The sequence below is a fragment of the Carlito syrichta genome, unplaced genomic scaffold (genome assembly GCF_000164805.1).
Source record: "Carlito syrichta isolate Samal-C Ts95f unplaced genomic scaffold, Tarsius_syrichta-2.0.1 Scaffold315126, whole genome shotgun sequence".
In the NCBI taxonomy this organism is placed as follows: domain Eukaryota; kingdom Metazoa; phylum Chordata; class Mammalia; order Primates; family Tarsiidae; genus Carlito; species Carlito syrichta.
The window spans coordinates 424,884-447,884 of record NW_007259222.1 but is presented as its reverse complement, the minus strand read 5'-3'; the positions used below and the strand labels follow the sequence as shown (position 1 = coordinate 447,884).

General features: G+C 53.3%; 1 protein-coding gene across 1 annotated transcript in view; it reads left to right on the top strand.

Annotated features, from left to right (window-relative positions):
• Positions 1-23,001, top strand: part of LDLRAD3 (low density lipoprotein receptor class A domain containing 3) — a 150,011-nt gene that overhangs the window by 44,521 nt on the left and 82,489 nt on the right. The window contains exon 3 of the mRNA XM_008072338.2: positions 3,442-3,576. Within this exon, the coding sequence (XP_008070529.1) occupies positions 3,442-3,576 (135 nt within the window). The remainder of the gene's footprint in view (positions 1-3,441; positions 3,577-23,001) is intronic.

Genomic DNA, 23,001 nt, shown 5'->3' with positions numbered 1-23,001 from the left:
GCTCCGGGGACTTTTGAGGCATGACTGTTACTGTGTGTGTTGATGGTAGGAAGCCTTTTTCTCTGGCTTGCTGCTGGCTTGGGGTGTGTTCTTCTACCACCTTCTGCCAGTTTCTCTGCCCTGTGTAGGTTGGGGCAATGACGCTGTGTTTTAGGAGGAGTCATTAACAAGGAGGTACCCTAGGTGTGGTTGTTTACAAGGGTGCGTCTGTGTTTTCTGAGCAACTGTGCACCTGAATGTGAATGGTACTAACACAAGTGTTTGTGGGCCAGGGAGAACTTTGTGGTGGGAGAGAAGTCGGAAACAGAGAACTCCTGAGATGTGTCTGCCAGATGGATTCTTGAAAATGATCAGCGAAGTCTTTCAAACATCCTGAAAAAGAAAACCCAGTGAATACCTGATTCCCAGCATCTCGTTTCAGAACACACATCAGCACGTTGACTTGAAGCAGAATCAGAAGTCTTTAGCATGCCTCTCTCGGAATCTACCTTCTCTCTCCTCTCCAGGGGCAGCCGCTGTCATACACCTGCGTTTATTCCCATGCAGGTTTTTATTCTCCCCGCATGCATGTTTGTGTCCCCAGTGGTCAGTGGCGTTCTGCTGCGGGACAGATTCCTGTGCACAGCACAGCACTGCATATAAGCCACGACGTGCTTTTCCCACTCACTGTCATGTCTGTGAGCTTCATCCGTCTTGACACAGGTTCATTCGCTTTTTGCTGCTGATAGCAGACATGGGCACTCTGGCCTGCGGGCCCAGTCTTGCCTGCCACTTGTTGTTGTCCAGACAGTTCTGTTGGAACTCAACCCTGCATTTACAAGTTGCCCACGGCTACCTGGCCCTCCAGTGGCCAAGTCAATACAGCAGAGACACAGACCAAACTGCTAGAACCATCTTGCCTTTATGGAAAAGGCAGTCAGTTCCAGCTGTGGGATATTCCCTTGGAACAAGATAGCACATGGTATCTGTTTTCTACAGTAAACATTTGAGCCGTTTCTAATTTTTCCATTTTTCAGATAGTGGTTTCAGCCATCATTTAGTTTGTTCGCGAGTATGGCCGGAGCATATAGTAGGCAGTGAAATTGCGGGGCCACAACTGTGTGCTCCTGGACTTCACTGGGTGTTATGGCTTGGCCTCCAAGGTGGGCCTGTCTGTCTGCACTCCCGCTCATGGTCCACGAGACGCCCTCTCCCCCATGTCCTGGCCAGCAGCCTGGTATCTGGTGGCCCTGAGTGTGGCACGTCTGCTGCATGTCACACAGCGCCCTATTATAGTGGCCACGCACAGTTTTCAGTCTTCACTGGCCACTGGCCATTCCTCCTGCGTGAGTTGCCTGGCTGCACCCTTTGCCCATTTTCCTATTGAGCTGCTTTTGTCTCTTTGGTTTGTGAGAGCTCTTTACATATTCTGGCTACTGCTGCACACATACATACCCAACACATGTGTCTTTTTTCCCTTGGGAAAGTTTGTGAGGTTGAAAGGGTCTACGACAGAGGGAAAGTCAAGTCGATGACAGTGGTCCCAGCCAGGATGACTCAACACGGCTTCTCCAGCAGGCCGTGTGCAGAAACTGGAGCCCCCACCTCCATCTTGGAACAATTAGAAAGACTTCCCAGGCAGCCTGTGCGGGTGAGCTGACGGTGGCTGACGCTTCAGCCGCATAGATGTGACCCTCAGAGGCTGGCCACTGTGGTGGGATGTGATGGACACAGGCTTTGGAGGGCTACTTGGACACAACCGAGCGTGACTTGTGGTTTGGGGTTTCTCCATCTTGGTCCTGGCTGAAGTCAGACCTTCGTTTCGGCCCGGGTGAGTTGCACCCTTCTCTGGCCAGCAGCCACTTGAATAATTAAAACATCCATTTCCAGGCCAGACTCCTTTTGTTTGACTTTGCGCCTGTACGACATTCTCACATGGAGAGCACAGGCTTCTGCGTCCCTCTGCCTCCCCTGACCTTTCAGAGCAAAACTTCTGAGCTGAATAGTCAAAATAAAGAAAGTCTTCAGCCCTTGGTTTGCACAGCCCTGTGAGGTTTATGAGTCCCGTGGCCATGGACTCAGTCTGAACAACAGCTGGCGAAGCAAGTCCAAAAGGTAGAGTGCAGCGGCCACCTCCTACTTGAGGACTGTGGGGATACCGGCATGGTGCCCAGCCCCAGCATTTCAGCAGTCTCTTGCAGGGCAGATGCGGCTCAGCCCCTCACCCTAGATCCGGGACCACCTCCCCCCCACTACCAGTGTCATGCCTGTGGGGACCACTGAGGGACCACAGCCCACAGCTTGGGGAAGAACATGGTACTTCCGGGCCTGAGCTGCCTGCCAGACTCCAGGCACGTGCTCATGTGTCCCATGATACAGACTTGAGCTTGCAGCAGGGCCAGCCTCCCAGGCACAGCGGGCCAGGGTTCAGCTTAGGAGGGCGCCACGCATGGCTCTGCTCTGGCTGTCTTTCATTTCCTTACGGTTTTTGAGCAGCAGACCCCACGTGTCCCCTCTGTGCTGGACCTCTCACACCGTGTGACTGGTCCTGTCCACAGACAAGGTAGCGAGACAGGGAGGTGGAGGATGTGCCAAGATCACACCATCGATGAGCAGCCATGCTGGACATGGACTGGCTTCTGCTTGGATGATTTGTGACTGAAAACAGAGCCCCAGATGGATCTTGTTGAATCACACTGCAAGCCAAAGTGTGCGGCAGAAGTGCTGGTGTCTTTGGCGATATGCTTGTGCTTTGTCATAGTTTTGTGTTCTCTCCCACCAGCCGGTTGCCACCCTTGTCCGCGAGGGGAGAGCCCAGGTCTGCCATTTCTTTTGAGGCCCTTGAAGGTGCCCAGAAGGGCAGCCTCGTGGAGGAGCTATCCAAGAAGTGGTGACCACGTTGGTTAATGGCTTGTTTAGTCACAGAGAAGAACTGAGACTGCTGAGTTTACATAGCGAGTCATTAAGGGACGAGTTGAAAGGCTGATCTGCGGTCAGGGAACCTAAGGGAACCTATGTGTTCTTGGTTCACATTGTGCCGTAGCTCCCTGGTGACAGAGGCCTGTAGTCCGGCCCAGTCACTCCTTTTGCCTTGGCTTGGCTTCATGAGTCCCCCGTGCCACCCACCGTCAACTTGGGCCTCCCTGGGAAGACGGCCATGAGGTTCAAGTTTTGCCAGACATGTTGGCAGTTGCTGGGCAGCCTGGGCTCGACAGTTCAGGGTGAGGCACCGGCCTCTGGCCATATTGTCATTGTCACAGGTCACCAGCATGTGCCCTGAGAGAAGGAACTTGTAGAATGAGGCAGAACAAGTCCTGTCCTGCCCAGGACGGGTGTTGGGTTGGCCACCATCAAAGACACACTCGTGGCTTCCAGAGCGGGATGCAGCCCTGGCTGGAGGGAGTTCTGGGGTCCCACGGGGACTTGCTGGCCTCCTTTTGATCTGCTGTTTTCCCTCCGCAGCAGCAAACCCTCTGCTCTGCTCCACTGCCCGCTACCACTGCAAGAACGGCCTCTGCATCGACAAGAGCTTCATCTGCGATGGGCAGAATAACTGCCAGGACAACAGCGATGAGGAGACATGTGAGAGTTCCCAAGGTAGGAGCTCTGCGCCATGCAGGGAATTGTGTCAGGACACAGTTGCAGACCCAAGCTTTTAGGGAATCACAGCAGGATACAGTCACAGACCCTAAACCCTCAGGGAATCTCAGCAGGACACAGTGTCAGACCCCGAGCCCTTAAGGAATTGCAGCAGAGTGCGGTGTCAGACTCCAAACCCTCAGGGAATTACAGCAGGACACAGTTGCAGACCCTGAGCTCTCAGGGAATTGCAGCAAGACAGTGTCAGACCCCAAGCCCTACAGGGAATCGCAGTGGGACACAGTCCCAGACACTGAGGTCTGTAGGGGTCATAGCAGGACACTGTCACAGACCCCAAGCCCTCAGGGAATTGAGCAGGACACAGTCCCAGACCATGAGCCCTGCAGGGGTTGCAGGAGGACACAGTCACAGAACCCGAGCCCTCAGGGAGTTGAGCAGGACACAGTCACAGGCCCTGAGCCCTGCAGGAAATCACAACTGGGTGCAGGACACAGTCACAGACCCCAAGTCCTCAGAGAATCTCAGTGGGACACAGTGTCAGACCCCAAGCCCTATAGGGAATTGCAGCGGGACACAGTCACAGACCAAGCCCTCAGGGAATCACAGCAGGGCACAGAGTCTCAAAACACCGAACAAAGAAAGTAGCAGCCACGGCTTCTCTAGACATCGAGCTGTGCGTTCCTCACTTGGCCTTGTAGCCCTGAGCAGGTGGTCCGTGTGGTTTTGTGGCTTTTAACTGTGTACCTGCCATTCTGTGTTTTGTATGGTTCTTGTGTGGTTAAATACCACATGTACTCTTCCAAATGTGTGGCACAGCAGCACCCCTGTGCTTGTGTGTCCCTGTGGGATTCGAGTTGCTGTGTTGTTGGCCATCTAGGCGTTTCTGTCCCACAAGTTACTTCTTCAGGATAAACTCTGCAGAGCGGACGTGGCTCAGGCCATGCACCCTTCACTGTACACCTGCCTGAGTTTCCTTCTTGTTTTCATTTGCGTTGCTTCTTACATCGTCTGCCCTGTCAGTTTTACTGTACTGTCACATTCACTGCTGTCCCATGTTTTCCATTTTTGCTGATTTGGTAGTCATAGAATGACAGCCTCCCGAAGTGCTGTGATTTACATTTCTCTGATTATGAGCAGAGTTGACATTTTCTCCCTCATGTTTGCGACTCTGTTTCCTCTTCTGTGAATTGCCTGTGCGCGCTGGAGCCCTTGAGTTTGGAGCTAGCTTACGGAGGATGCAGCTGCAGGGTAGAGAGACGGATTTTGTGAGAGACTCTGGGGAGGACACCACGGGCTGAGGTCAGATCCTTTGCTGAAACTGGCCGAGTGCCTATCATTGACTCTTTCTCGGTGAGCGCTGTGACTAGAAAGAAATACAGAGGTCTAAACATGTACACTGTTTTGAGGCATCCTGAAGAGAATGTGTCTCTAATATTGTAAACTGGCATCATCCATATGCAATTTTTGCTTTTTTAACTTAACATTATATTGCTGTGAAGCACCCACGTTATTGTGTGTTGGTGGAACTCAGTATTCTGCTGTGTGACTGTAGCACTGTTCATAGACTTAATAAAACTTCAAGAAAAGAAAGAGAATGACGGATATCTGGCTAACTCGTTCTTTGGGAGGCAGGATAAATAAGTTCCATGTAGTTAGGTGTAGATTGTTTTCAGGGTCTAGCTTTTATTTTTTTTTGGTGTGAAGATTATAAAAAAACTGAATGAATACTGGGCCACACGTGCACCACTGGTGAGAGGGGCTACAGGCCAAGGATGGTGCTCTGCCCAGCTCTGTTTGCCTGCGGGCCGTGTGCCAGCAGAGACCGCGCCGGGCCTGCTGCAGGTGCAGTCGTGGGTGACGAGTCCTAGGGGAGCTGGCCTCTGCTGGTCTTCGGGAAATCTTCCTGGGTGGTCTCTTCACCAGCGTTCTCGAGGCGGAGTCCTCAGCTCAGCAGCACCAGTCTCAGGCAGACTCTGGAAAGGTAGGTGCTCGGCCCATCCCAGGCCAGCCAGTGAGATCCGTGTGAGGGAGTCCCATCTGGGGTTGATCTCTTCTGCGAGGCCCGAATGTGCGTTGAAGTCTGCGACCCACTCTTCTATACTAGCCTTAGGGAAGTTCGTGGTCTTGCCGGTTGCTAGGAACTTCCAAACTTCTGATGGGACAAGAGGCATTATTAGCTTTTACACAAAGTCAAATTTTTGTAAACAAGACATATGCCAGTGGGAACCCCGTAACAAACGAGTAGTACTGGCATGGCTAGGAAGGACTAGGCAGCTTTCTCTGGGGATTGTTTCTCATGTACTGTGTTGTGTGTGTCCTGGGCTTTCTTACACATGGTGCTCTGAGGTGTTCGATGAGGACTCAGCATCTGGGGCAAGGGGGATGGGACGCTGGCAGCTGGGCAGTACACCCTCCACCTTTGTTGTGCCCATCCCAGTGTGTTGCTGAAACAGGCTTTTGCTTGCCTTTAAGAACGGCTGGTCCTTCTGCAGGCTGGTGAAGTGAGTATTTCTGAATTCTGCTTTTCTCTTTTTCTCCCTCTTTGTATTCATTTCTCCTAAATGTGAGGTTTATGGAAGAAGTTGGTGGTGGGCACAGACGTGTGAAGCCCCTCTTGACAGATACCTGGCTTGGGCAGCCTCCAGACCTGTGCCTCCCAGACCCAGATGACAGCCCCTTAGAAAATAAACTACATATAGACATGCTGCTGGGAGACAAGCCCCCGGGCAGGTGGGAACACCTGTCAGTTGCCTTAGGTATAACAGCCACCCACAAGGGTGCCCACAGTGAAAGGCATTGCTGTGAGCTACCCAAGAGCAGGAGGTGTTTGCTTCTTGGGTCCCACAGAACTTACCTAGTGGCATAGTGCTCTACACACAGCAGATTCAGCAAGTGCTGAAGATTAGGAAGGATTTCTTTATGTTATCACACTGTGTCTAATTTGCACCCCACATGGTATCACACCATTTAGATTTTTAAGTTATGTGAATTCAAGTATCCACAAGTATAATATTAAGTATGATTATGCTTATAGTAATTGCAAATAATAATGGCCGCCTGCGTGTCTGCAGGTCTCATCCCTCCTCCCTTGCATCTCCCTGCTCCGAGGGTGATTCTTGTGTTCAAGGAGATGCTTTTCCCATAGCTGTAACCTCTGCTTGCAAACTGACTACATACTTGGTGCTTGAACAGAGGAACGCCAGTGCATTGGTGCTATGGGAAACAGGCTGTGGTGGGCTCTGGGGGGACGGAGCTTCACGCCGTGTTCTTCTGAGGAGTCTCAGAGGCTTCTTGACAGACAAAATACTGCCTTCACCACAGGATCTGATCTACTGTCATCTTACTCGCAGTGACCTGTCGGGCCTTCAGTGCACAGGTACTCTGCTAAGCACCTCTGCATGTGATGAGCTCCCTTCATCAGAATTTGTCCTGTCTGCCTCTGCTGGGCCTTCCAGCCCTGAAAATTGATGCGGGGGGTGGTGGGGGAATGACACTTTATAAAATGTATCCCAGTGGGGTGGGGGAAATGCCCCAATACTGAAACAGGGTGCTTGAAATGCTTTCCTTCTAATTCAACCAGGCATGAAAAGGTGGTGCCTCTCCTCCCTCTCTCCCTGGGTCCAGGATTTAGTGGCCTCCTTATCCTTGGCCTTTAACAGAACTGGGAGTGGGGTTGGGCCTCAGGATTGTGTCTCCGTATTCCATGTGGAATGTGTTAGAGGCTAGAGAGTGCCGTGCTGGAGTTGAATTTTAATGGGGCTTTGTTGATTGGTGATTCCAGGAGTGCTCGCTGTAGACCTGGCTTTCAGTGGCTTTCTGTGCTGCAGAACCCTGGGGGTATCTGAGAGTGGCAGAGCTGCCCTGCACTGCTAGGTGGCCAGCACTCATGGGCCTCGCAGGGGTTGCCTGGACATGGTGGGCAGCCTCCAGTGACCCCACCTCCTGGCATTCACGCCCTGGCATGGCCCCATCCCTTGATCTGTGCCTTGTGACTTCCTTTTTTGTACATGTGGCAAAATACATGTGACATAAAATTTATCACCTTAGCTGTCTTTAAGTATGTCTTCAGTTGTGAGTGTATTCACATTGTTGTGTGACTGGTCTCCAGAGCGTCTTCCTGTTGCAAATCTGAAACTCTGTACCCATGAACAAGAGTGGCCCTCCCTCCAGTGCTGGCAGTCACCTTTCGACTCTGTCTCCATTCATTTGATGAGTCTTGGTACCCGTGTAAGTGGAATCCTTTTGTGACTGCTTAGTTCATGTCATGTCATGTCTTTGAGGCCCATCCCTGATGAATGTGTCATGGTTCCCTTCCTTTTTGAACTGGGCCATGCTCCGCAGTGTGGATGGACAACATTTTGTATGTCTGTTTGTCATCAGTGGACACTTGAGTTGGTTCTACCTCTTGGCTATTGAGAATGACCCTGCCATGAACATGGGTGCACATGCTGTGACTCACATTTGACAAAGACACTGCAGCAGAAGTGGTGGGTGTGGGTCCAGGGTCCATCCTGTGTGTCCTCGTCCTGAGGAATCACCCACTGCCCTGTGAGCTGCCCTGTGCAGAGGCCTTCATGGAAGGAGCTGGAGAGGGCTCCAACCAAGGGCTGGTGGGAGCGGAGGCCTTCCCACAGCCACAAGGATGAGGTTGGAGGTGGCTTCTCCCTGCTCACACCAGGAGATGCCTGTGACCCTGGTGGGCACCTCCAGGAAGGCTTGCAGGAAACCTGAGCCCTTGTGAAGCCACCCGTGGATCTCCAACCCACGGAAACTGTGGGGTAATAACAGTTTCTTTTTTTAAGCCTCTCGGTTTGGGTAGCTTGCTCTGCAGTGTTAGACGAGTAACACACTGCACACCTCTCTGGTGGCCCCAGCACTGAGAGCCCTGGTCACCGAAAGTGTGCACTGGCTTGGGTCACAAAGGGCAGCAGACCTTTGGGAGATCGTGAGGCTCTATAAGAGCAAGCACTTGGGGTCCTAGCCGAATGTCACGCACCATCCTTGTGTTTCCCTTTCAGTTCTCACAGATTCCCTCTGAGAGTGGGCGCTCTCATTGCCCCCATTTTCTAGGTGAAGAAATGGAGGCCCACAGAGGTTGCCCCTGGCCAAGTCCACATGTGGGTAGGTGGAGCCAGGACAGGAACCTGAGTTGTCCGATGAACTCAGACCCACGTTCTTCATCACCCCGTGACCGTGTCTGGCAGTGCTGAGTTCCAGGCAGCTGGTCCAACACGCAGCCCTTGAGTGCGTGGGGGGTTGAGTAGGCCGACTGGCACATTTTCCCTCTCTTTGCACTCGGAAGTTTCCCTTTCAGTAGAAAAGAATCATGTGCCTGTCCTGCTTCTGCCTCGGGAGTGCTGGGAGGTGGAGCTCCTCTCCAGAAGCCACCCGTGCCAGGAGGGTTAATTAAGCGTCTTAGCAGTTGGGCTGCAGTTTCTTTATCTTGCTTGCTGTATCCTGGTGATAAGCCTTGAGGAGAATTTGAAAAACTGGCTGTGAGGTTTGGCACCTCACTAGAAGCAAACAGTGACAGCTTTGTCCTATTTCTTCTGCAGAAATGTGAGAGTGTGGGAGACTCTGTGCCTCCTTCTAGCTGGGCATTTTTGCCCATGGTAATAGGTAGGTAGTTGGTGTCTCACATGCCAGGCCCTGGGCTGATGCAGAGGTACAGAAGTGGCCGTGGCCCCTGGTTAAATTGTCTTCCTTCTGAGCTCAGCGTGTGGCCACAGCTGGAAACAGTGGCATGCAGGTGGAACTACTGAGACGAGCTTGTCCTAGAGTAGGGGCCCTCTGAAAATGTGGCTGGTGTCCTCAGGGAAAGGAAGATGTGGGTGCAGACGCAAGGGGAGAATGCCACCGGAGCACAAGGCAGAAACTGACTGAGGTATCTACAAGTGGGGGTCAGCAAACCTAGCCAGCAGTCACAGAAGCAGGAGCCCTGGGGCAGGCTGTCCTCTAGCCATGGAAGAGATGACCCCACCGCCCCCTGGGCTTGGACTCCTGGCCTGCACACCTGTGCAAGGACACATTTCCAGGGTATCTGCGCACCTCACCGGGCTAGTGTAGACATGCACCTCGTCATCCAGGATATGTAGACACGCACCTCATTCCAGGCTAGTGTAGACATGCACCTTGTCGTCCAGGATAGTGTAGACATGCACCTACCTGTCTAGGCTAGTATAGGAATACACCTTGTCATCCAGGCTAGCGTAGACATCCATCTCGTCATCCAGGCTAGTGTAGACATGCACCTCACTGTCCAGGTTAGTGTAGACATGCACCTACTCATCTAGGCTAGTGTAGACACACACCTTGCTGTCCAAGCTAGTGTAGACATCCACCTTGCCATCTAGGCTAGCGTAGGCATGCCCAGGGCATCTGCACAGTGACAGTCGCCTCACAATGCCTTTCCTGGAACGCATCCCCGTCGCCAAGTGACACATGGCGACATTCACTGATTGCTGCCATGTGCTAGGCACTGTGCCCAGGACACAAAGGGACAATGCCAAATTAGGTTAGATCTTAAGATGTCACTGAGTGTGAGTGCCATCATTATTTTATGTTTTGCTGAGAAGGAAGCAATGCTGACCATTAAGTCGTGGCACACTATTGGTTTTTAGATGCACTCCTGCTTCAGAATATTAAAATGTGCATCTTGGACTTGGAGAGCGGCAATGGGAACAAGGCAAGGGTGGTCTCTGCGCAGATGGCACTTAAATTCCACAGGAAGATCCGGCGTCAGGCTGGCCACTCCTTGAGCGACGTGCTGCAGAGGCAAGCACAGGGCACTCTGAGAGGGAGCGGCGGGCAGCTGTCGGCCCTGAAGTCGAGACCTGAGGATGGGCAGGAGTTGCCTGGACAAGAGGGAGGGGCCCGAGGGAGGGGTAGGCTCACATACCCCGGCGAGACACAGGTGCGGCCTCGCAGGAACCCGGAGGCCATGAGGCCACCCTGGGATGGGTCAGAGGGAAAGCCAGGCGATCAGTGCTCAGAACAGACCTCATTCAGAAAAGCTGCCGCAGCAGGGGGAGAGAAACCTCAGCTCAGAGTGGCTCGATTCTAAATGCGGCAAAGACAAGTGGGAATTTAGGCTGGGAGCAAGGTGGGGTCAGCGAATGGAAAGTGACTAAGAGGGAATGTGGGGTCAGGCTTTCCAGCTAAGCAGACCAACAGGATTTTCGCTGAGGATGGGCCGAGGCAGTCAGACACCAGTGGAGGTGTGGAGCATGACGAACTGCTCAGATGTGGAGGGGGAGCATGCTGGGATGGGGTGCTTTTGCTCAACTGCCTCTAGGGCTCTTGCTAGATTGGGCAGCACGGAGAACACAGGATCCTGAGCCGGGGCCTGACTGAAGAGAGCTCAGGAGCCTGGAAGGGTCGGGCAGGGACACATCATTGTGGTAGGAAGAGAGCAGCTGGGTGAGTCAGTTGTGAAGCAGTCCTCGTTGTAGGAAGAGGGCAGCCTGGATGAAGCTGTGTGGCGTGGGGTCCGTCTTTGGACAGTGCCTGGGAAACCACCTTAGGGTGTTGAACTCTTTCCTGTGGGCAGTGGGACGTCACGGAGAAGACCCGTGGCAGCGATGACAGTGGGAGTAGATGGGGAGCGACTTCAGGATGGATTCGAGGTCAGAATCTCCAGGGGTGGTGACAGGCTGGAGGGGGCAGAGGGTAGCAGCGACCCAGGGATGGTCACCACTGGGTGCTCATCTGTGCACCGAGAAGCTGCTGTGTGTTTACAATCCTGCTGCTCTAGTTTTCGCTCCAGTCCCTGCTGGCCTGGGCAGTGCAGAGTAAACGCATGTGTACCGCTGCAAGATGCTCTGGCTTTTTCTGTCACCAAATGGAACCAAGTGACGAAGGAGCCACGGATGATTTCTAGAGAAATTGCACACAGTGTGTGATGGAAGTGCTGATTTTTGTTTTTTAAGTGTGGATGGAAAAAAGCTTAACATTAGAAAAAAAACAGTAGTCTGGGTTGAGAGGTTCCAACCAGAAAAGTCAAAGCCTGGAATTGGAAAGGTGGTCGATATTTACGCCACGTCTTGTGGCCGCCAAGTGGTGTCAAAAGCTTCATTAGAGGCCATAGGAAGAACGGTTGCCCTCAGCGAGTCCGTGTAGCTTTACGCAGAATAAAACTGCTGGAGGTCCATTTATCAGGAGGAGCGTGGAAGCCTTTTCTCCACTTTAATCTGAGAGGGTGAAAGCCCAGCTGGGCTGAGAAAGGCAAAACTGCTGACTCCATTTGGAGAAGCTGAAGTTGGCTGGGCGAGACTGATTGCTGCCTTCTGTGCAGGTGCGGTTTTTTTTAGCGACCGAGGGTTTGCATCACAAGAGCCGCCTTTTCTCTAGATTCCCACGCAGGACAGTCATTGGTTCTGGCCTTTTGGCCACCGCGGTCCTCTGCAAGCTGGGTCTTGAGACCCTCCCATTCCGCCTGGTGCTGGCTTCCCCTGCCCTTCCTGCTCCGTGTCCCCACCTCCCGGCCCCTGGGTTTGGCAGAGTCCAGCCCTGTCCCTGGCAGATGAGCCTCCCCCTGAGGCGGATGGGCCGTGGTTCAGAGCAGGGGTCAGCATGGGGCTGGCTGTCTCTGCATGTTGGCCTTGTGTTTTCAGGGCCTGGGGCTGCGGTGGTGCTCCTCGGTTATACACAGGACATGTGTCCAACCACGCAGGACCGCCGGTGGCCCTCAGCTCCCCACCTGCACACCCTTGACTCTGGACACTTCCTAATGTGCATCCACACAGATAGCACTTGCAGAGCGCCTGCCGCGGCTCAGCCCACCCGGCGCTGGAGGAGGTGCAGACTGGCCCTGGCCGAGTTGTTCAGGCTCCTGGCATGGAGCACCAAGTTGCTGAGCCCCTGGCACGGAGCAGCGCTGAAGCAGGGGTGACCCCCATGGGCGCATGAGGCTGGGGGTTGTGGCCAGGCTTCCTAGGGCGCAGCAAGGTCTGGGACCAGAAATCTTTGCCCGGTCTTGAGGGATAAATAAGAACGGACCCGACACAGGTGTGGAGCTGGGCATCTAGCCAGAGGAAATAGTATATTCACTTGCAGAAACTGTGCAAAACCACAGTGTGTATGTGTGTGTGTGTGTGTGTGTGTGTGTGTTCATGTATGTGGCATGTGATTTGTGTTGGTGTGGGTTTACATGTATGGGTGCATGTGGGGCACATGTGTATTGGTGTGTGGGGGACATGTGTGCATATATGTGTGGGGTGTGAGGGCACATGTGTACATGGGGGTGCACGTATGGGTGCATGCATATATGTGTGGGGCATGTGTACGTGGGGCATGTGCACACACACACTGTGGTTTTGCGCAGTTTCTGCAGGTGAAGATACTATTTCCTCTGGCTAGATGCCCAGCCCCACACTTGTGTCGGGCATGTGGGGGAGGCACATGTGTTTGTGGGTGGGGTGTAGGGGCATGAGCGGAGGGTGTGTACATGTGAGGGGCGTGTGGGGAACGTGTTTATGTGTGGAGGCATGCGGGTACATGAAAGGAAGTGTATGTATATGTATGAGGGGCACGTGTGTATGGGTGAGGCACACATGTATAGCTCCGACAATTAAGCCCGCGAACTCATCCTTGGAAAAGTGCCCATATCTCATGGCTGAACATCCCCACGGCCACCTCCAAAGTACTCCCATTGGCTGTCGTTTGACCCTTGATGTCCTGAATGTCATCAGATGTCTTCCTTTCAATATTTCCTTTATCTTCAGGCAGAGAAAAAAGTCAGTAGGGGCCAGATCAGGTGAGGAGGGAGGGTGTTCCAATGCAGTTGTTGGTACAGAGCTGCCAGCGTAAGCTCATGGTGGCAAGTTCTCAAACTTAGTTGTCAGACCTCAGCCAGTAATGACAACAACAGCTCTGATGGCCATTCCAGAAGAAGAGTCCAAAATTGCTTTGGTGGGTGGACTAGGCGCTGGCGTCAGTGTGTGACTCCCAAGGGGAGCATCTTGAAGGTGACCCCAGTGATATTCAACAATGAGGCTTGCCACACTCTTTCAAGGATGGCTTGCGAACCTGTCAGACCTCGTGCGTTTGAGTGATATTGTATAAAGCCTTGTGTTTAAATGTGTTCATGGATTCCCCATGCGCCCCGGTGCCAAGGCACGTTATGTCAGATATGCTGTGGTAGCTGCCCTGTCCCCAGCCACTTCCCAGCCGTGTGCTCCACCCTGACCTGTGAAGGGGCAACCCTCCGCTCTCCTGGACCCCTTCCAGCCACCCCAACCTCTGTTGACGGGACCAGGAGGACACCTGGCCCTGGGCCCGGCAGCTTACGGGCTGGCCAGCACATTGGGGGTCTCTCAGACTCTTAGGAGGCTGAGCAGATCGTGCAGGATTGGGCGTGGCCGTGTGAAGCCACAGTGCGGAGGCAGAGTCCATAATGGAGAGTGTGGACCTGCTCAGAACCCAGCCCGAGTTCAGAGGTGTCAGCCCCCAGGGAGAGGGAGAGGCTTTGCACTTGGCTTGAGATTGCCCCAAGTCCCAGCACTCGTGCCCGTGAGACCCCGGGTCTCTGCCTCCCATGGGCCTCTGACTCCGGGCGTGGCCCTTTCCTCATAGTGACTACAGAGTCCAGGCCAGTCCCAGGTGGCCGTTTCTGCAGTTTGTGGAGTTGTGGGAGGCCCACCACACATGCTTCAGACAGTCTGGAGGGGCTGGAACGGCATGGGGCCAGGCAGAGGTGTGCATGTAGGAGCAGGTTCTAGGTGCCTCAGTGGCTCCTTCCCACACAGGGTCTTGTTCAGAAGCCTTGAGGTGGTTCAGGGACTCAGGATGAGGTCATATACAGGCTGAGTTGCTGCAACATGGAGACCCTGTCATGCGCAGCTGAGAAGATGAAGGTTATGGCTCAACCAAGGCCTTGGTAGGGTGACGTCTCCACATGGAATGCCCCAGACACAGCAGTGAGCTCTGCCCTCCCCTGCAATCCTGGCGGCTCAGGGAGGGAGGCAGGAAGGCCCCGATGAGCGCTCCGTCTCTGGGGAGGTGGCCCACGAGGCGCCGCTCACTTCCACTCGCAACCTGTGGCCTGAGCGTGGCCACGACCTTGCCGTAAGGGAGGCCAAGGCAGGTTTTCTTTCCTGTGTGGGTGTTCACGTGTCCAGCCAGGCTCGGGAGTGTAGCTGTGAAGGGGCAGGAGGGAGCAGGGACTGCCTGGCCACGGTCTCTGCCACAGCCCTTCCTGGATGGAGCCGGCAGGTCACAGGCCAGTCTGTGCAGTGGTGTGGACTGTGGCTTGTGTCCTGATCACCACCACTCCAGACTCCCAGGACTGTCGCCGCTTGAGCGGCCTTCATCCATGCAACCTGAGAGGACATGGGGAGCCAGCGCTGCCTCCCTGGGCTCTTGAGAGAAGCGGGTCGAGCTGGATGTGCTGCAGTGTCACCCAAGAACTGCCTGCCGCCGTGAGACGCCCCCGTCGCGGCTGCCCCTCTCCCGTGCCCTCAAGGTCCTTGGAAGAGGCACCTCACGTGTTTGTCTTTTCCTTCGAGGCTTATGTACCGCAAGCCCATGTGACCCACGAGAGCCTGCCTTCATCCTGACTCTGGAGGATTGAGGCTGCTGCTGTTCTCCGGGTGGCAGAAGTCCGATCTGGTGTTACTCCCTACCAGAGATCATTCGGCCCAGATGTGGGCCAGTCTGCATCGGGGGGAAGCCACCCCAGACAGACACTTTGTCCTTGTTAGGTGATGCCTTGGGCAGTCTTTGCTGCTTGAGACTCCCTCAGACTCCTCGTGGCCACGTGTGTATGTGTGTGGGTGCCCAGCAATCGGAGAGCCACCAGCCTGAGCTTTCCCTTTCTTGAGGAAACACCCACTGAGGACCTGGGAGGATTCTCTCAGTCCTTTGCCTCTGACAGAGATGACCCAAATGTTTACTGTAGAGAACAGATACCATGTGCTATCTTGTTCCAAGGGAATACCCCACAGCTGGGACTGTCTGCCTTTCCCATAAAGGCCAGCTTGTTCTAGCTGTTTGGTCTGTGTCTCTGCTGTATTGACTTGGCCACTGTAGGGCCAGACAGCCATGGGAGACTCGTAAATGAAGGGCAAGCTGAGTTCCAACAGAACTGTTTGGACAACAACAGGTGGCAGGCAAGACTGGGCAAAAAAGCGGATGAACCTGTGTCAAGACGGATGAAGCTCACAGACACAACAGGCGCGCACTACCTCACCTGGCTAATTTTTTGATTTATTGTAGAACAAGATGTCACCAAGTTGCCCAGGCTGGTCTCAAACCCCCAGGCTCAGGCAATCCTCTCGCCTCAGCCTCCCAAGGTGCTGGGATGACAGGCTGAGCCACCGAGCCTGACTCATGAGGCGTTTCCTACTGGAGTTGCGACACTCACCCTTGAGGGTGCTAAGATCTGATTCACTTCATGCTAAATACATGCTAAGTTGAACCAAAACATGAAGCAGAAACTAGAAGGGCCAGCTGGCTACGGATGTCCAAGCTGACCTTGGTTCTGCTGCTGTGGTCCTGCTCCTGCCCTAGTGTAGTTTGAATCTGGCCTGCTCCGTGGCTTCTCAGAGTTCTTTAGCTAGGACATGCCTGAAACCCAGGACACCCCAGCTGAGCTGCAGATAGCCGTCTCTGGTTCCCACCTCCCAGTGTGGCGGCTGCGTGACTTCGCGGCAGCCATGGCATCCACGACAGAGGTCCCTGGCTCTGCTCCGGTTCGGGGTCATGTCTGTGTTGAAATGCCTCGGACAGTGGGTTTCTGCTCTGCCAACCCTCTCCTGGCCGTAATAAAGTGCAGATGGCTACATAACATGCTTGCATCCTTGGTGGAAAGAGCTGGAGAGCGGAAGTGAGCGTGACTAGGGCCCTGTGGCGACAGAAGTTCCTCAAGGAGAAGGACAGGTGGGGGGAGGTTGGAGAACATCTGGTTATAGCACTCCTTGGCCAACCATGGTGGAAGGTTCCAGGGCGGGGGGCTGGGAAGAGTGAGCTGGGCTGGTGAGCTTCACAGTGATGGGTGGGGTGGGGCCACAGTCGGTGTTTGACGGATGGGCCCAGGGAGGTGTAATGTCCTTCGTGGCGGGGTCATTTCACAAAGCTAAGTGTCGTCTTGCCTCAAGTGCCAGCAGTGCGCTGGCCAGGAAGTGTCAGACCAACCCTTTCCTTTTATGGAGGAGAAAGCACAGGCACAGAGAGGTGGCGTGACTTGCCCAGGTCGTCTAGCTGGGAAGTGACAAGGCTGGAATGGGACCTAGTTCTTCAGACCCCAAAACTCATGTCTCTTTCCATCAGGCTCTTTTTAAGGGGAAACAATAACTTACGGCGTGGTAATCAACGGAAACCATCTGCTGGCATTGTGTGTGGTTTCGGCACATTACCCACGGTGCTATTAGGTGCCCATATCTCCAGACAGCAGAGGTGAAGAAGCAAGAGTGTGTGGGTGAGATTCCCCCCTCTCTGCTACATGGAGGCCCCAGACATCTCAATAAAGCTGTTCAAAAACCCCAAAACAAAGCAAAGTAGGTGTTTTGCTTTGTTTTGGGGTTTTTGAACAGCTTTATTGAGATGTAATTCATGTACCATGGAACTCACCCCTTTAAAGGCCACAATTCAGTGTTTTTTGATGTATTCACAGTTACACAACCATCACAACTATCTAATTTTAGAACATTTTCACCACTCCAGTAGAAACCCCGTACTCATGAACAGTCACTCCTCACTGACCCACATCCCGCCTCAAGCACTGGGCAGCCCCCTGTCCACTTTCTGTCTCTATGGACTTGTCTCTCCTGGACGTTTCGCAGGAACAGAATTGTACAACACGTGATCTTTGGTGACGGGCTTCTTTCACTTAGCTTCGTGTCCTCGCATTTCATCTGAGTTACAGTGTGCATGAGCTCTTTGTTCCTTTTTACTGCTGGGTAACACTCCATTGTATGGCAATACCACATTTTATGTGTCTCTACATCAGGTGGACATTTGAATTGCTTCTGTTTTTTTAGCCATCATAAGTAATGCTGCTGTGAACATTTGTGTAAGGTTTTTGTGTGAGTGTATGTGTTTACTCCTCTTGAGTATGTACCTATGAATGGAACTGCTGGGTCCGATGGCAGCTCTGTGCTTTAGCCATCTGAGGAACTGCCACATTGTTTTCTAAGGTCACCACATCACTTTGCGTTCCCACCAGCCATGCCTAAAAGTTCTCATTGGCCCACATCCTCACCAGCACTTTTATTCATCCAGCCATCCTTGTGGTGTGTGGAAGTATCTCCCTGTGGCTTGGACTGGTGTCTTCCCAGTGACAAATGATGTCGAGCATCTTTTCATGTGCTTCTGAGCCATGTGTGCATTTTCTCTTGAGAAATGGCTGTCTGGATTCTTTGCCCGTTTTTAAATCAAGTTGTCTTTTTATCTTTGAGTTGTAAGAGGTTGGTTTTTTTTTTTTTTTTTAGAAAACAGTATTTATTGAGAGAACAGAAAAGTGCCCACAGTGGGATGGACCCTGAAGGGGTTGCCCGTAAGAGTTCTTTATTCCTCAAGCAAGGTCCTTGCTGGACACATTTGGGGGTTGTTGTTTCACTTTCTTGGCAGTATCACTTGCAGCAGAAAAGTTTAATTTTGATGAGTTTAGTTCATCTGGTTTTGCTGCTCTTGCTGAAGCTTTTGATGTCATATCTAAAAGCCACTGCCTAATCTAAGGTGCCAAAGCTTCTCTGCTGTGTTTTCCTGTAAGAGTCTATAGCATTGGCTCTTACGTTTAGATCTGTGATCCATCTGAGTTCTGCTGCTGAGAACTCAGGAGTTATCCTTGAGTGTGTAGACCCAGTTGGCCCAGCGTCCTTTGTTGGAAAGGCTGTTCCTCCCTCGCTGAGTGGTCTCTGCTCTCGTCTGTGTTGCCCGTCCACAGGCAAATGCTCAGGAGTGTGATACCCCTCCTTCCAGGGTTTGCATTCCATTGGGACGGGCTGAGAGACAAAGGTGAGGGAGGCCAAGGCCTTCTGACGACGGCACAAACTTTGTTCTTTGTGGTGCCTCCCAGCACCATGCTTCTCTCCCTCAGGGTGCCAGGCCAGTCCCCTTATCAGATGGTGCATCTACTCCACAGGTTGCAAGGGTGGTAGCAGTGGTGGTCTCATTGGAAACTCACAGAGCATTCGCATGTGTGGGGCACTTTTCTCTACATGTCATTTACTGGAGCCTTTCAGGAGCCTCATGAGGCAGTAATGATTATCCACACTTTACCAGTGAAGAAAACAGGTACAAAGCTGTTACTCTGCTGGTGGGTGAAGAGACTGGATGTGAACTCTGCAGCCCTGCCCCAGACTCCAGTCCACACTTCCAACAATGGGCCCCACTGCCTGCCACGGGTCTTAGTGGCTGTGTCTTCCCACCCCAAGTTCAGATGCTGAAATCCTGACCCCAGCATGACAACATGCAGAGGCAAGAGCTTTGGGAGGTAACTTGGCTGTGAGGATGGAGCCTCACAAGTGGGGTTAGTGCCCTTACACAAGGGTGCAGGGGAGCACTTTTGCCCTCTGCCATGAGAGGACAGCAAGAGGGCACTGTCTATGACCAGGAGGCAGATGCTCAGCCGACCCTGAGTCTGCTGGCCCCAGCCTCTAGAACTGCAAGAGAGATGAATGTCTGTTGCCTGTAAGCTCCCAGTCCGTGGTGTTTTGCTCTAGCAGCCTGAGCGCAGACACTGCTCCCAGTTCACAGTTCTGTCCCCAGGACCCAGCCTGGGGTTGGTGCTCAGTCGCCGTTTGTTGAGTGCATAACTGGGTGACGAGGATACATGACCAGGGGAAGAATCCAGACAGAGCAGCAGTGGCCACGTGAAGGGAGGACTGATTTATGGAGAAAATTAGCAGAATGAGACCCACAGGGCTTGCCTAAGAGAGTGATGACCGGAGTCAGAAGACGCCCAGCGAGAAGACCCGTTCTCCTGGTGGGAAGGGCAGGGGGTGCAGTCGCGGCAGGATTATCAAGGAGCCTTGAGACTTGCGCTCCTGCCTGGGGCAGTGTGTGGAGGGAAGGGGTGGGAGGCTGTTGTGTTCTGACGGTCACCCAGCGCACATTGCTTCTCATGTAAACCAACCAGGGGACAAAGCATACACTGCCCGTCATGCAGACCAGCCAGGATGCCCAGCATGCACTTCCCATCGTGTAGACTAGCCAGGATTTCCAGTGCACCCTGGCCGTCATGTAGACTAGCCAAGATTCCCAGTGCACATGGCTGTCATGTAGACCAGCCAGAGTATACCTTGGAGCTGCTGTGTCAAGGGCACAGGAGATGATGTGGCCTCCGTACCAGTTACTGTGATCTGGAAAGGAGGTGCTGGTGTGGAGTTCAGGCATTGGAAGGGGTGTTCACAGAAGTGCTGTGCAGGAGAGCAAATTTCTGTGACTCTGAAGAATTGATGGGCATCCCAGCTGCTTTGTGCCAGACAGTCCCACCTCTGTGCTTCTCTTTGGCATATAGGACCGAGAGGTGGCCTCCAGCAAAGGTGAGGCTGTGGCAGTGGTAGCAGACAGCCATGGGGCCTCTCCTGGCAGGTGCAACACCTGCCCTGCAAGCAGCAAGGAAAGGTACAGCCGCTGGGAGACTCCCAAGCCCCCTCATGCCTGGATTTGCTCACTGATGTTCATGCGCTCGGTCCCTTTGAGGAAGTTACTTCTGTTACTTCACAGGACAGAGGTGGGGTTATGGGACAATGAGACATGCATAAGGCCATCCAGTAGATGGCGGAGCGGGACTTGGACGCACACTCCTGTGACCTCAGAGCCCAAGCTCTTACCAGTCTAAAAACATCCCTGAGGTTGGGTTGGGTGACCACGTGGGCACACAGAAAAGGACAAGTAAGGGCTATGCTGTATGCCAGGAGAGGAGGTGAGGGGCCTGGGTGGATGCCATCTAGGAGGATCAAGGCCGTGGGGAAGGGAACCGGCTCATGTGATGAAGCAGTTTCCCGAGCCTCAGCTTTCTCAACTGAAAAACAAGAAGAGACACATCTCCAGTCGTGACTGTGAAAGTAAATAACGCTGGTGAAGAGCTAAGCACAGGCCTGGCACACAGAAGGACTGCGTCACGTAACTGTGGCTACTCTGTGTTGTGTGGTTTCTGCTGTTGTGATTATAATATTAGGCAGGCCCTCCTAGGGACTGGGAAAGCCAGACCCAGCCTCAGGGAGCCGTTGTCTTTGAATGCAGGAGTGAGCCGGGAGCCGATCTTCCCGTCCTCCGCTTCCTCTTCCATGCCCTCCCCAGCCTGATGGGAGTGGTATGGCCAGGCCGGGTGGCCTATGCCTGTAATCCCAGCACTTCGGGAGGCCAAGGCAGGAGGATCCCTGACGCCATTAGTTGAAGCCCAGCCTGGTGGCAGACCCTGTCTTCATTTTAGAAATAAAATACAAATTGAAAGGTAAGTATAAAGAAAACCTAAAGGGAAGTATGGGAAGTGCTCAGGCGATGTGGTCAGGTGAATAACCATCGCTGCATACTTAAGGGTAGCGTGACTGCTGCTTGAGAGTTGAGCTGACTGTGGTTGATTGTGGCCATGTGTGGCTCCATTCTGCCAGTTGGGTGCAGGGCTACCCCGCCTCTGTCCTCCAGAGGGTGAGTTGACCTCCCACGATTTTCTCATGGCAACGCTGGCAGGACAGACACCCAAAACAGCCACACGACATACTTGAAGCACCTTCTTCCATCCCATACTGTGTCCCACTGACTGGAGCAGTCACATGACCACGCCCAGGGTGAGTGGACAGGAAACTGACCTCACCTTGAGTGAGAGAGGGCAGGGTGGCATGGACACGGTGTGGACACTGGGGAACGCTGTGCGTCCTTCCCAGGGAAGCTCTATGTAGGCCTTAGCTGCAAATGTTGCCCCTGGCCTGGCCAGCGTCTTGCTTTCCAGGAGGCGGCCAGGCTGGGGCTCAGTGTCCACCTGCCTCCTGCCCGAGGGTCCGTGCCAGTCCTCCTGAGGGTTTGTGCTATTGGGCCGACTTCACGCAAGCCAGGCTGCCTTTTATTGAGCCGGTCTCAGACTCATTATTTACATAGACTGTAAAATAAAGTTGACTCGGTTACCCTAAGTCAGCACCACCACAGGACGTGGACAGCTGGCCTTGAAAGCAGATGAAATAAAAGGGGCGGGAGGAAAGAGAATAACCGCAAAGAAGACGTCAGGGAGTGCTCGCGTGTTTGAAGGTGGCACGTCCCTAGCAGCCTTGTCCGGAGCACTCATGGCAGTGACTGGTGAGGCAGCCGGGCCGAGCCGTGTGTGTCTGTTTGCCTGTCACCGTAGTGGCTATGAGCAGCATTGATCACAAGTTAATTTTGCCTCATTCCTTCTCCCTCTTGGCTCTGCCCTTTCCCGTCTCACCTCCTGCACTAAAACAGGAAGCCTGTTCAATACGTGGCAAAAACTTGACATTTTGAGGGGCAGGGCTACCAAATAACGCAGAATCAAGCCCTTACAGTATGCCCGGCACGTGCCGTAGTGTTTTCACATTTGCAGCAGACTCTTCGAATGTGGCAACCCTTACGGTAGATACAGTTATGACAAGTGTTCCTCGTTTACAGATGAGGGTACTGAGGCCCCAGGAGGTTAAGGCCCTTTGTTCCCTGCTCCTTTCTGTGCCCACCCCCACCCACCTCTGCTGGCCTCTCAGGGATACCACGTGGCCCTGGGTCCTGGGCATGGATCACACTCCAGGGCACCCTCTGCCTTCTCCATCCTGTGCCTCATTCCCAAATCAGTCTGATGCTGCTGAGAGCAGGGTGCCCCTTATCCCCATGCAGTCACCCCAGTGTCATTGAAGTACTCAGATCTCTCACTGGGGAGAGAGAGTTACTGCAGACACCCGCCAGCCTCATCTCAGTCGGTGCCAGCTCACAGGGAGGGGTGGCGGGAAGGGGGCTATGCCTCTGGGGCAGCAGGACTGATGCCTGGGCACCCCAGGCTGCCATCCTCATCTGGGGTTTTGGGGGAAGCTCATTCTCACAGTAATGGGATGCTGCATGGTCTGTGGTGCCCTTTGATTCTTGGTCTCTGGGAGCTCCAGTGTTCTTGGTGTTATTTGACTCGTCTGTGACTTCAATTTCCTTTTTAATGTCTGCTGAAAGGAAGAAAGAAGTCCGTGGAGCTGTAATCTGCAGAGGGCCTGTGTTGTAAGCCCAGTGGTTGTCTTGAAGGGCTGAGTAACATGAACATGTATACTCACCCCAGGATTGAGGTCAGTGCTGAGCGAATGTGTTCTATGAACTTGACTTTGTGACAAAATTGCACAGCATCAGCTGGAGAAATCTTTGCCAAAATGTGAGCAGTGGTCATGTCTGGTGGTGGGGCATTGGAGGACTTAATGTCTGATCTTATGTATTTTCTAGGTTTTTTTTTTTTAACACCGAGCACACGTTTTTTTGTTTTTTTTTTTGAGTTGGAGTCTC